Source organism: Daldinia loculata, assembly GCF_022478755.1.
Source record: "Daldinia loculata strain CBS 113971 unplaced genomic scaffold F4817scaffold_21, whole genome shotgun sequence".
Taxonomy (NCBI): domain Eukaryota; kingdom Fungi; phylum Ascomycota; class Sordariomycetes; order Xylariales; family Hypoxylaceae; genus Daldinia; species Daldinia loculata.
The window spans coordinates 82,522-95,188 of record NW_026054875.1 but is presented as its reverse complement, the minus strand read 5'-3'; the positions used below and the strand labels follow the sequence as shown (position 1 = coordinate 95,188).

General features: G+C 48.5%; 3 protein-coding genes across 3 annotated transcripts; 2 read left to right on the top strand and 1 right to left on the bottom strand.

Annotated features, from left to right (window-relative positions):
- Positions 1 to 393: 393 nt before the first annotated feature.
- On the top strand, positions 394 to 3,898 carry F4817DRAFT_336004 (uncharacterized protein). Its single transcript, XM_049303076.1, has 7 exons — positions 394 to 1,606; positions 1,660 to 2,173; positions 2,412 to 2,506; positions 2,564 to 2,741; positions 2,809 to 2,889; positions 2,951 to 3,076; positions 3,132 to 3,898. The coding sequence occupies exons 1-7, from the start codon at positions 903 to 905 to the stop codon at positions 3,387 to 3,389; spliced, it is 1,956 nt and encodes a 651-aa protein (XP_049159533.1). The 5' UTR covers positions 394 to 902; the 3' UTR covers positions 3,390 to 3,898.
- A 1,430-nt stretch (positions 3,899 to 5,328) lies between these two features.
- Positions 5,329 to 7,811, top strand: F4817DRAFT_93275 (uncharacterized protein). The gene has a single exon (XM_049308060.1). It carries the CDS (start codon positions 5,515 to 5,517, stop codon positions 7,627 to 7,629), a length of 2,115 nt encoding a protein of 704 aa, XP_049159532.1. The 5' UTR covers positions 5,329 to 5,514; the 3' UTR covers positions 7,630 to 7,811.
- A 1,870-nt stretch (positions 7,812 to 9,681) lies between these two features.
- F4817DRAFT_93278 (cell cycle control protein) lies at positions 9,682 to 12,507 on the bottom strand. Its single transcript, XM_049308061.1, has one exon. The coding sequence runs from the start codon at positions 12,309 to 12,311 to the stop codon at positions 10,287 to 10,289; it is 2,025 nt and encodes a 674-aa protein (XP_049159531.1). The 5' UTR covers positions 12,312 to 12,507; the 3' UTR covers positions 9,682 to 10,286.
- Between the last annotated feature and the right edge of the window lie 160 nt (positions 12,508 to 12,667).

Sequence of the window (12,667 nt, the reverse complement as noted above, 5' to 3'; positions counted from 1 at the left end):
TGATGAGAGGTTGATTCGTAGAAAGGGAACCAGACTTTGGAGCATTTTTCAGCTTGGTATGTGTCTCCGGGGAATGAGGAGTGAGGGGCAATACTACGAAGTCTGAGAGTAGGTATATAATGGATGAGATCTTATTAGATCGTCAGGGTCCAATTCCCGCTATTGGTAATGATTATTGGCCCAAGTATATTACATGTAGGTATTACCATTACACTTACATACATCAGCTCCTTGTATTGTGCCGCCGGTATCTTTATACTAGTGTAGCTTATAGTGTGGTTTATAGTGCAGAATATACTATGTAGTGCAGGATTAGTGTAAGTTGGGCCGTTCATCGGCATGTGGGGCCTATGGGAATTGATGGGATGATACGGTAGATATTCCGTAGACAGTTGTTCGTTTGGTCACTTTAGGACTAGACTAAGCTTCTTAGGGAAGTAGGTCTGGCCGCACTGGGACAAACTGCTATGTAGGTAAATGGGGCAAAAGACCTGCAAGGCGGGGCAATTTCGTAAGCTGCACTTTTCAGCTTCTATCGGCGCTTTTGGCATTTTTGGCATTTTAGCATTTTCTATCTGATCTTATTTTTTTATATTTTAATTTAATTTTCTACATTTGTACGTTCTAGGTAATTTCTAGACTCTTTCCAGACTTGCCGGTATCGTCCGATTCCGATTCCATTAACCCAATTTGTTGGCTTTCCACTACCTACCGTAGCCTACCTTGGATAAGCCAATTCCTCCAACTAGCAGAAGTCAAATCATGACGGCGAAGACGCTTCGCCTACGACATCCGACTTGAGAATGGGGTAAAAACATGGGTGGGCTGCGCCGAGTTTGTTCAAAGGCACTAAGCAGCATCGTCACCAAGCAGCAGACAAGCTATATACAAAAGGCATAACCATGATGGACCCCGCCTCCGTATCTTTCCCACAACCGCCGCCGCCGCCGCCAACACAGCAGCAGCAGCAACACCACCACCACCACCACCAACAGCAAACGTCTCAACCACCTCCTCCAGGAACCGAGGCTCCGCTGTCGCACGAACTTCACCATCATAACCATCACCCTCAACAGTCGCATCACTTCCGTGTCCCAACCCTTTCGTCGCATACGAGCCTCGATCTGTCCACTCTCGATCCTACCGATCCTGTTTTCCAACAACACCTCCAACGCCTACAAGTCGTATCCACCATCCCCGTCGTCCAGGGCGAATATACTTCGCATGTCCAAGATAATTTCGATAATGAGCCAAATGCGACTCACACGCTCCAGCGCTCCCATAACGAAACGACCTCCGACATCCGCCGAACTCCACGTCAACACCATGCTTCTCTCCCTTCATCGTCGCGCTCGGCGCCGCCTGCCTCCAGTCAATTCGGCATCCTAACACACAATGGCATGTCTCCAACTTCTATTTCTCAGCTTCAACAAGATGAGGACATGTTCATCCAATCGGCGCAAGTCAATTCCTCAGCTGCCGAATCCTCTGAGCCGAGACCCCATGGTCAATTGGTTAATAGGATAGTCGTTGACCCACCCGATCTTCAAGCTTGGCGCGAGAAGCTATTTAATGTCGACGATACGATTATCTTGACCAATGACCAGTAGGAAGCAGGATTCCTCTTGGAACTGAGTCCTTGTACTAATTACCAACTAGATTCGAGACATACTTTCCCCATATCGATAATGTTTACTCACATCGTTCCACCCAAAAGTACAAGCGCAAGCCTTTTATATCGCATTACTGGGATTGCCGAATGAAGGGACGACCACCAGGAACGCCCAAATCGGATGACCCTTCCAAGAAGAAGCGCAAGCGGAGCGCGCGCGAGAGAGATCTATGCGATGTTAAAATCAAGATTACCGAATACTTTCCGGGAGCGACGATCCTACCCGGTGACGGGGACTCGAACCTCAATTTAGCTTCGCCGAGTGTTTATCAATCTCCACAACAGCCGATGTTTAACGACGGTCTACCACGGCCTATGGATGCTCATCTCAACGGAGAGAAATTCTGGACAATACAAAGAGTCAATGGCAATGGCGGGAACGGTAAGGGCGACGGTGTCGCTGGTCCTCACAAGCATAGCCTAGAGAAGAGCGATGAGATCAAGAAGTCAACCGTACAGAGGTATATTGCCTCGCAAGAGAAAGAAGCAAAGAAGATTCAGGTGGGTTGTTCCTTGTACCATAGTTGTGATTACCTTTATACCCGGGTTTATATATGGAAAACTTCTGTCAAGATACAAGTGATCTAGAACGGTAGCATCTCCCTTTGGCATAGTGGAGGAAAGCAATTGTTATTAGAATAGGGTGGCAAATAGTCCCGCTCAGCTCCTATTATCTTCTATTCACATCTAGTAGTTCTAACAGCTAGCTAAAACTCTTCACACTAACTTACTCCTATAGAAGCCTTTACCTAGGAGGATGTCAGGAGCTGCACTTGCAACCGCAAAAAAGCACTCGAAGGAGCACGAATTAAAACTCTATGCTGCTTGCTTTTGGTAAGCTACCCTCCTAGAACATAAGGTGGCTCATAAGCTAACGAGCCTCCTTGTCAGCCCCTTTTCACAGAGAGTATGGATTGCTCTGGAAGCGAAGGGTATGCAGTATCAGTATTGCGAGACAGACCCATTTAAGCGCCCAACCCAGTTGCTAGAAGCAAACCCACGAGGCCTAGTTCCAGCTATTCGTGAAGGCGACTGGGCCAGCGGTGAGAGTGCCATCATCTTGGAATATGTAAGTCGTTAGGGTTGCGAGACGATTATGGACGGTTCCCTCAATCGCTGACCGTCTAACTTGCTAGCTTGAGGATCATAACCAAACGGTACCCCTCTCTCCCACAGACCCTAGATTAAAGGCAAACTGTAGACTATGGATCGACCACGTGGGTTCCCCTGGCGAATATCTACTGCGTAAAGGACACAGAGTCTGACTGGTTGATCTAGATCAATGCAAGGATAGTTCCGGCTTTCTTCGCTCTCGCTAGGGCTACCGATTTCACAAAGCAATCAGAATATGCGGAGAGGCTTCGGAGTGAGATAACGGCTCTTGTTCAAGCTGCTAACGACAGGGTAGGTTCTCCATCCCTTACTTTACCCTTCAAAACATCTCTAATCCGCCACCCAGGGGCCATACTTCCTCGGAGAAGATCTATGCCTTGTAGACATTCATTTTGCTCCCTTCGTCCTCCGTATGTCCCGCATACTCCGAGAGCTCCGTAACTGGGGCGATCCCGTGCCGGGAACACGTTGGCAACAGTGGACTGAGGCCCTCGAGCAGAACCCACATGTTCAGGCTACAACTAGCCAGAAGGAGCTCTATATCGAGACCTTGGACCTCTTCCTTAATAGCCGTCAACCCCACGGCGATCAGTTCGGATCATAATATAATAACGGGATATATCATCGTCGCTACATACTCTTCTACATACATATTAGGTACTTACATACGCGCATAAATACGAGGGGTTGTTATCGGATTCGAGGAGCATATACGGTACATACCATATCATACCATACACAACAGGACCAGGCAACCCGCTCAGGCTTCTTTGTTTTCTCTCCCAGTTTTTTCTCCCTTCCCCTTTTAGGACGGAGCTCATTCCGAGTACTTCAAAAGGGGTAACATGGGATCGGAGTTCGAGTGGTCTGGATCTTCCCCGTTTTGGGAGCCAGACATCGTTAGATACTAGTAGGTCGTACATATTGCATGGTCATATTCAGCGCATACATACATTAAGCCAGGGGTGGGTGGGCAGGTGGACCTGGGTAAAGTGTGCATAGAGGCTTTGTTTACTGCCATTGCACATTCTTTATAGGATCGATACATATATACATATAAACATATTCTTGAAATTGCTATGTCTTGGTGATAATATGTGGTCTGGTTGTTATAGTAGTTATGATTCTTAAAGGGTAGTCTCTTCTGAGTATTTTAACTACAGAAGAAAATCATAGTATATTACGAATAAGTAATATTCTAGGCTAACTGATCTTTCTGGGTAGAACGTAATTTGGCCTAGGAACGTTGGTCTAACACGAGTTGTTCTTATGTGGTTAGTTACAACTACTCGTGTTGACCCTTCTACCTTCGAGAACATCGGCACTTATTAGCTGATCCATTTCCCAAAATTCATACAAGGTAAACGAACATAGGGCTTAGTGGACTTTGGCAGATAGCGGCGAACTGGGCGTAAGCACTTCTGAGGCAGAAGTAACTCTCACCTGACCTTTAAGCCGCACTCTTACGCGGTGAACTGTTCGGCGCATAGGATTTTGAATATTCCGTCTTACATTAATAGTCGCCATGTATTCACAGGGATGTAATCAACCATTAACTTCGGGCGAAGGCTGAGCTGTCACGTTCGCTATACGAACGAAGATGGTCGAGCTAGCATATGCCTAATACGAGTACCCTTACATGGGTTTTATGTACTACTCGCGAAAAAATATGATCTACAATTGGGTAGATATGCCTTGCAGCGATGGCGAACTATGTCGAAGGTGAATCTGATCTTTAATGAAAGACAGGCTGTCTCTTATACACCACAAACTGTTCATAGGCTACAAATAGAACAAGTGACGTTATACTGAGACATAGACAAGACACTAAGAAGGCATTGGATATCGTCCGGGTTCTGATTGTGTAATGAACACAACGCCCAACAGCAACTTAATTTGTTCAAAGTTGGGTAGCCAGATACGATTACCTGTCGTGATGCGGCGTACTTGGCTATTCAGCTATTCCACCAGATTATATCCTCAGCAGTTGCGGTTGCAATATTGTGAAGACGTCGTAGGGGCTACCCTGCTAAATACTAGGATTATGTGCCTCGTAAAACCGAGCTGCTTCAGCAAAAACCTGATGACGTTAGTTTGTATGTAGGTTAGGTAGTTAGGCAAATTCAGTTAGCACATACATGAATGAGCCATTTAATTGCATCGCTCTCACCGCGAGGCGCAGCTTAGGACTCCTTTAAAGAATCTGCCCAGTGTTAGTAATAGCGTACGGCTGGATATTTTCTCTCAATATACGTCCCTACATAGATAGGTACGTATGTATATTAAGTCTTTGCTACCTACAATAAATTAAATTAAATTTGAGGTGAGATAGAAAATTGAATTTGACAGGTAGCGAGTATCTTGCTTTTAAAAGGTGTCGCCTAGTTACAGGGGTTGACGTCAGGTTACACGGAGCTTCAAGCTTGTTTTCGCCCGGAGCAGCAGATAATAAATTGCCCCGCTCCAATTGCAACGCACTAGCAACACCACCGTCACTGGCACTGCATCATATGCGCCTAATACTCGCCCTTGCCCCCCCTCCCCCCCCTTCCCCCCGCCGCTGTGAATTGCTGTGCTACTGTTCTGCCGTTCTGCCGTTCATTACTCATAACTTCCCAACTTCGACACTTCTTGAATCAGTTTAGAGTTTGATCCGTTTCCAACTACACAAACCATCAATTTACACTCTCACACTTATCACACCTATCACCCACTAACACGCGCGAACCATGTCCGCGTACGACCCTTATGACCCTCCCCCGCGCGAGTATTCTCGCCGGGTTTACCATGATGATCGCCGTGAGAGGGCAAGTCCCCGGTACACCGAGACTCAGGAAACATACTACAGAGTAAATCCAACGAGCCGCACCGCACTTGTGCCTCGAACTAGGGAAGATAGTGACCAGATTTCCGTCGAGGAAGTTAATAGAGACTTTCCCCCTCCTGGTTACTCCCGAGATATCCGTAGAGCCAAATCCGCCGATCCTGGGTACGATGATTACTACTATGACTCCCGCCGACACGACGGTGCACGGGATTACCACTCTCGTAAGAAGCCCGGCAGTGTTTATTACGAGGAGGAGGAGAGGGCCCGCAAGCGCGTTCTATCTAAGCAAGAAAAGATCATTGCCGCTGTCGCGGGTGGTCTCCTCGTTGCCGGCGCCAAAGAGTTATGGGATCGCCGTGAAGCGGAGAAGGATGGCGCCGAAGTTCATCGCAACATAGCCGCCTCCGCTGCTCTTGGCGCTGCCGGCGCACTTGCCGGCTACCAAGGAGTGGAGTATTATAGCAAACACGCCAGTAAAGATGACAAAAAATCAACCTACGTTGCTCACAAGGGACGAGACGGTAAAGTTGTCGAGTACTATTCCGACGATGACGATGACGATTCTAGACACCAAAAAGGTAACAAGTCTTTTCTTGAAAACGCCCTGGCCGCAGCTGGTCTAGGAGGAGCTATCAAGGCCTTGACCGGTGGCGGTTCTGAGAGGGATTCGAGAAGTCGCCGCGGTAGCCCAGACTCGTACCGTTCGCGAGGTAGCACAAAGAGCTCAAAAGATACTCCTGCGGCTAGAATGCAAAAGGCCGCCAAGGCATCGCTCGTTGCAGGCGCCGCAGAGGCTTTCCGTGTTGCGAAGGAGCCTGGCGGATGGAAGGGAGAGAAGATGAAGCGAGTTCTTACCGCGGCTGCCGGTGCTGCAACTATCGATGCCGCTCATGATCCTTCCAAGGATAGCAAACGCCACCTTGTGGAATCCGTTATCGGTGGCCTTCTTGGTAACCGCATGCTCAATGGCTCCAGAAAGGACATTGAGGAAGATAGAAGGACAGGTCGGAGCAGGTCCCGCTCTCGTGCACGCTCCGAGGGTGGCGGAGGACCCGGTCTTGCGGCGCTAGCTACGGCAGGCTTGGGAGCTTTGGGGGCTAAAAAGCTTATTAGTAGCCGGAGTCGGTCTCGATCTCGTCCTCGTCGGGATAGTATCGATTCATACGATAGCCGAAGCCCCTCGCCCCCAAGGCGCCGCAGCCGTAGCCGCAGTATCGTTGATAAGACACGACGCAGTCTGGCTAAAATTGGCCTGGGAAATGATCCTGATGACAAAGACGATGATCACCCTGACGACCGGTCTTCTCGCCGGAGTCGTCATAGAAGCCCGTCAGATGACCGCTATGATGATGATCACAAGTCTCGTGCCTATATGAGAGGAGGCCGAGGCCCTGCGAACGACAGTTATGATGAATATGATGAGGAGGAGCGTTCTATTGGTAGTGGACGACCGCGTAGTTCGTCCCGTTCACGAGGAGGTAGGTCCAGTTCTGCTTCTAGTAGTGATCTTGGAGATTCAGACGAAGATAAGAAGATGACGTCGAAGATGCGACGTAAACAACTCATTACGACGGGGTTAGCAGCTGTCGCTGCCATCCATGCTGCTAATAATGTGTATGGTAGCATGGGGCAGCGCGACGCGAGGCATAGAGCAGTTAAAGAAGGTAAACTGAGCCCGGAGGAGGCTCGGAAGTTGAAAACTAAGGCACTCTTGCAAGATGCGGCCTCGGTTGGCATCGCGGCACTAGGCGTCAAGGGCGCTCTCTCGGAGCTCAAGGAGGCACGAGAACAGGCCAAAGCAATTAAAGAATGGAATGAAGAGAAACAAAGGCGTCATGAGAAGCGGTTGGAGCGACTTAGGCAGGCAAATTCCAGCTCTAGTGGCAGGTCAAGGACTGACAATTGGCGCTCTTCAGTTCCGCCGCGGGAGAATCGGTATGACGATGGGCCCCATTACACTGACGGGAACCCTTATTCTGCCTTACCTGCACCTCCGGAGGGATACGACAGGAGGTGATAGGGTAGGGTTATCCACCACTATGCATTGACCTGCATAGACCCTACTCCTTTCTGCGCCAACTACATATAACGGTTTGCAGAGCATAATACCTGCACTGTACCGTACCCCCTTTGACGACTTGACGATTTACTGCGATTGATGTTTTTGGGAAAATATACAAGATTGGTGTATAGAGGGCGTTTGGAATAAGATGAAAACTGCTTGCCTCGCGTCACTGCTGAACTAACCCCGGCTGTTTTGAAATAAAAACAAAATCTCGCTCGTCGCATTGGTTTCTTTTATCTCTTCTGAATCTCTTATGATACGCGAAATTTTACTATTTACTATGATATATAACTGAGCAACTCGCTGATCCTGATTAATGTGTGACAGATGGGCGTCATCGCCGCCACCACCACCATCGCGACGACTAATGTATATATCCCGCTGTAATGCAGCAAGGGTGTTCTTGTGCTACCTGATTCTTACCTGCGTCACCGAAAACGGACCCAGGCGTCTGGAGCACCGGCCCTCTTGCAGCACAAGCGCGGAACAGGGACGTCTACCAGTGGACGTTCTCTCGCTAACCGGATGCCACGGGTTTACATCTCTGCTATCACGAAATTCTATTTGGGGGTTCGGAACCAGTCAACGGCCGTAATGAGGATATGCACAGGGATAGTAACAGGATCTGCAGGGCTTTTTATTGGGACTCGGTAGGATCCAGATGACAACGGTTCCGACAAGTGGGAAGGACAGAAAAGGGGAACAGTGGGACATATTAGCGCACGCGTGGCAAGTTAGGATGGGATTTGATAGATGATTCGGTTGGGAATCGCGAACGGGGGATCTAAGGATACTACTATAGGTACACGTACCCGGGGGGGACGGTGTGTATAAATGGAGATGGAGAGGGGAAATTGGGGATGGGGGGACGCTGCAGGTTTTCAAGATCTTTGGGTATTTCCGGGGGTGATATACTATGACTACCTATTTGATGACGACGATGACGACCTTGAGACTATTTCCGATTGGACGATGTCATGAAAGACTTTTCCGTTTCTTTAAAACAAGCATTACATTTATATCTTCCTTCTTTTACAGTCTATCACAAGTTAAATTATGGACTCTCATGCTTTTTTGACGCTGCTATATCTGCATTCTCATATAATGCGTTTACATGCTTAATATGTGATCTGCATACATAGTACTGATACCTGACGAGAGGTCGTTGGGCACAAGTATAGCCTATCAAGCAACCGGAATATAACTTGTCATGAGGACTGCATCTGGCCATATATGACTGCAGTGATGTCCCCTGTTTGCATCGGCGTACATACGCACATACATACATGCTCCCTTGTCTGCATACGCTGGGATAGATACACAGGCACTCGGGCTCCCGAATCGATTCCTGTAAGTAGGGCCGGGTATGCCGGTGGGAATGGGGTACATCTAGGGACATATGCTCGGTATTGAAATACTTTTCACACTTATACCGGTTTATCCTACTACTCTAGGGAGAGAGATGTCAACCTACTAAACTTACTTGAGATCGGGAGATGCAGTACGGATCGGAGATAGTGTTCACTAGGTTGGTATATGTATGTATGTATGTACTGTAGTAAAATAAAATACCCTCTTTACTTCGTACATACCTCCCTATTTCCTGCACTAGCAATAGCTGCCAATGTCCAATTAATCTCTCTCTATCTCTCTCTTTCTTACCTACGAGCTTGCATGCCTCTACTACATAATATACTACTACCTAATGCAACTATACGGCGCTACATACATACATAACATATCTCCCATCCTCGCCAGCAAAAGTCATGACATCATCGTGCTGACCGCCTCCCCCCACGATGTTGATGTGATTTGATTCCTGGATCTTCCTCCCCGTGGCCGGATCGAAAGAAAAACGTGGGCACGCGCGGAGGATTACTCCTTGGGGAAAGGGTACGTAGGCAGAGTGGGTATGTAGGTACCTAAACTTGGAGTCGGATTCCCCAATTCTGGGTTGTGGACGGCGGACCCTGTCATGCGCCTCTGGCAGCTAACGATCCCCTTTGGTTCCGCACGTGTACCAAGTAGCTTATCAGGCAGGTGGTGTACATAGTATGGAGGTAGTCAAAGTCAGTCCCGTGTTACGTCTGTATCGCTCCGGGTGTATAGGTAGTGGCTATTCGGGAGTTAGGGATTAGGTGGGAGAAACTACCTAGTTAGTCGCTCTTATGGGTATACTGAGTAGAAGGTTGTATGAGCTGCATACATACCACGCCTTGAGATTCTAGAATGTAGTTCCTTCAAGCTCTGTCGATGGCTTGGCGATATGGAGGCAGCCGAGCCGCATGGCTAGCTACCCTCCCCACCAGCCTTCTTGGCATAGTTCAGAATGGAGCTGTAAGTGCTTTGATATCTCTCACAATAATACAATTTATAGTCCTATAGAAACTGGGGGAGAAACACAGACGTAGGTAAGGTGTCTCAAGATGATTAGGTTTGGTTTCGAACTGGTAATTTAATATTCGACCAGTTCGCAGAGGCCCTATTAGACCGGCTTCTTTGCTCTAAATATGTGAAACAGCCTATTATGTACAATATCGAACCGTCGACTTGTATGGTATTTCCATCTGATACGCTAAGAATAGAATGCGCGCATCTATCTATCTCGATTAGCTGACGGCACCACCCCCTTGCTTCCAGGCCTGAGCCATGGCAAGCATCTTTGATAGATCTTGCTTCTGTTCGTCGTCTGCGGGGAATACGTAGTCGATATACTCTTCGAACGTGTCGTCTTCCAGTCTGCGCCTGCGCTTCGTCCTCCGTGGCATCTGCTTCTGGACTTTCTCGATATCCTCTGCCGACCCATGCGTACGCTCGAACGACAGCCAAGCGTTGAGTAGAGAAACTCTCTCTTCCTTGAGCTCCTTCTCCTTCATGCGCTTGTGAGCACGCTCGAATACATTGCGGGCTCTGGTCTTGGCCTCCTCGCTGACAGGCCGCTCCTCTTCTTCGCCCGCTTCTTCCTCGTCTTCTTCTGGGATGTTGATCTCGAAGTGCGCATAGCTGATCCAGACCTTGACATGATCTGTCTTCTCCAGAAGTCTCTCGTACAGGTTGCGCGTCTTGTCGTACTCGCCTTCCTCTTCCTCGAAGTCGATATATGCCTTCCATAACAGTTCCGGCATATCGAGCACGGGCTGGTTAATAGCGAGCTCGAAAATGGCTCTTGTCCTGTCGAGGTCGTCCAATCCCCTTTCGAGCTCGGCAAACTTGATCCACGTCTGGCAGTTGGCTGGATTCCACTCGATGTGCTTTTCGTAAAGGGTTCGACACCGCACAAACTCAAATAGCTTTAATTCCAACTCAATATAACCCTTAAACAGCTTGTCCTTCGGACACATGCCGATTGCTTGCCCTAGCGTTTTTCGTGCGGTTGTGAGCTCACCCTGCCGAATTTCAAACTGCGCCCTCAACAACCAGACCTTAGCAAATGTGAATTTCTTGTGGGGTATCAGGTCGAGGCATAGCTTATAAATCTGGCGCGCTCGGTCAATATCCTTGGCTTCCATCTCCTCCCAGATAGCGTAAAAGATCCACAAGTAAATGTATCGGCGCCAATGCCTCTTTTCTTGCGTCGGCGGGATCTGAGCTACAGCTCGCTCGTATACATCTCTCACCCGATCCAGGTCACCTGAAGTCTCTTCTAACCGAGCGTAGTCGAACCATATATCGTAGTTCTTCGGATTCTCCTTGATTTGGTCTTCGTAGTGTCTCCTTCTCTTTGATAATATTACGTCCTCTACGCCATCCCTGTCGCCATACTGTTTTTCGAAGGTCGTGTACGCCTTGTGTAAACCCATGGACTTTGAACGAGGGAGGCGGTCTAGAGCGTATTTGTAAATGGCCCTAGCTCGCTCGTACTCCTTGAGCTTCGTCTCGAATCTAGCGTAAGCAATAAAAAGCCTCTCGTCAACAAATTCGTCGCCCAAGGCCTCAACTGCAGCGCCGAAAACTTCTCTGACTAGATCACTTGTCCCAACCTCTTCTTCGAATTTGGCCCATTTAATCCAATTACGCGGTTCCGGGTGTACGATTGTAAAGCGCTCGAAGATATCCCGGGCACGTTGGAATTCGCCGTAACGTTTCTCGAGTTTGATGTACGCGCTCCATGCTGCCTCGTCCGGCTCCCAGGCCATCCATCTCTCAAATACCTGTCTCGTACCAGGAATATTACCCAACATCTCTTCCATGTAGACATATTTGTACCATAGCTTGTCGATCCTAGGTAGGATAGTGACGGCACGATCAAGTAGGTTTCTCGCATGATTGATATTCCTGTTTTTCATCTCGGCCTCGATATAGCGAATCCATAACACGACAGACGTAGGATCGACGTCGAGGGCTCGCTCGAAGATGGATCGCGCGCGCTTGAATTCCTTCTGCTCAAGTTCCCATGCAGCATAGCGCATCCAGTTGTTCATATTAATCGTATTTCGGCGAACGAAGCTCTCAAACTCCCTTCGCTTCCGACCCTGGAACTCATGGAGCTCTTCGAGGTCGCCAAAGCGCTGAGTGGGTGCCTGTAGGGACGTCTCCTGTCGGTCTACCGCTTCTCGGAGCAGCTGCTCGGCAGAGATTTGAATAGGCGCGGCGGCCTTGTTCTTCACCCTTGGAGGGCCGCGTGAGGACTCCATCTTGACTTTAGTGAATGGTATCCGTAGGGTGATATATGTGTAGGAGACAATATGAAGATTGAAAATAAAGGATGATTGGGAAGGTATGGTGTGGTATGGCTGTGCCAACCAAAGCGTTTGGTTTTGAGCCAAGGGCAGGTTGTATAGGTTGTATATGTTATAAGAGGTTGGCGAGGCTGATTAGAGATAACAAAACGCGACGAGATCAGTTCAATTATTAAAGTGGGTTTAATCCCAGTAAATTCACGGAAGAATTGGTTTTACCGACCGTTGACTTGACCTAAGGAGAGTTGTGATTGGATGCGAAGCTTAAGGTTCCACATTAAATTGTAGTCGCGACTAAGAAGGCTGGAAGG

Excerpts from the sequence above, each read along its gene's own strand:
- F4817DRAFT_93275 (XM_049308060.1), top strand. The coding sequence starts at position 5,515 with ATGTCCGCGTACGACCCTTATGACCCTCCCCCGCGCGAGTATTCTCGC.
- F4817DRAFT_93278 (XM_049308061.1), bottom strand. The coding sequence starts at position 12,311 with ATGGAGTCCTCACGCGGCCCTCCAAGGGTGAAGAACAAGGCCGCCGCG.
- F4817DRAFT_336004 (XM_049303076.1), top strand. The coding sequence starts at position 903 with ATGATGGACCCCGCCTCCGTATCTTTCCCACAACCGCCGCCGCCGCCG. Across the intron at positions 1,607-1,659 it reads ATTATCTTGACCAATGACCA|ATTCGAGACATACTTTCCCC; the intron begins GTAGGAAGCAGG and ends ATTACCAACTAG. Across the intron at positions 2,507-2,563 it reads CTCTATGCTGCTTGCTTTTG|CCCCTTTTCACAGAGAGTAT; the intron begins GTAAGCTACCCT and ends CCTCCTTGTCAG.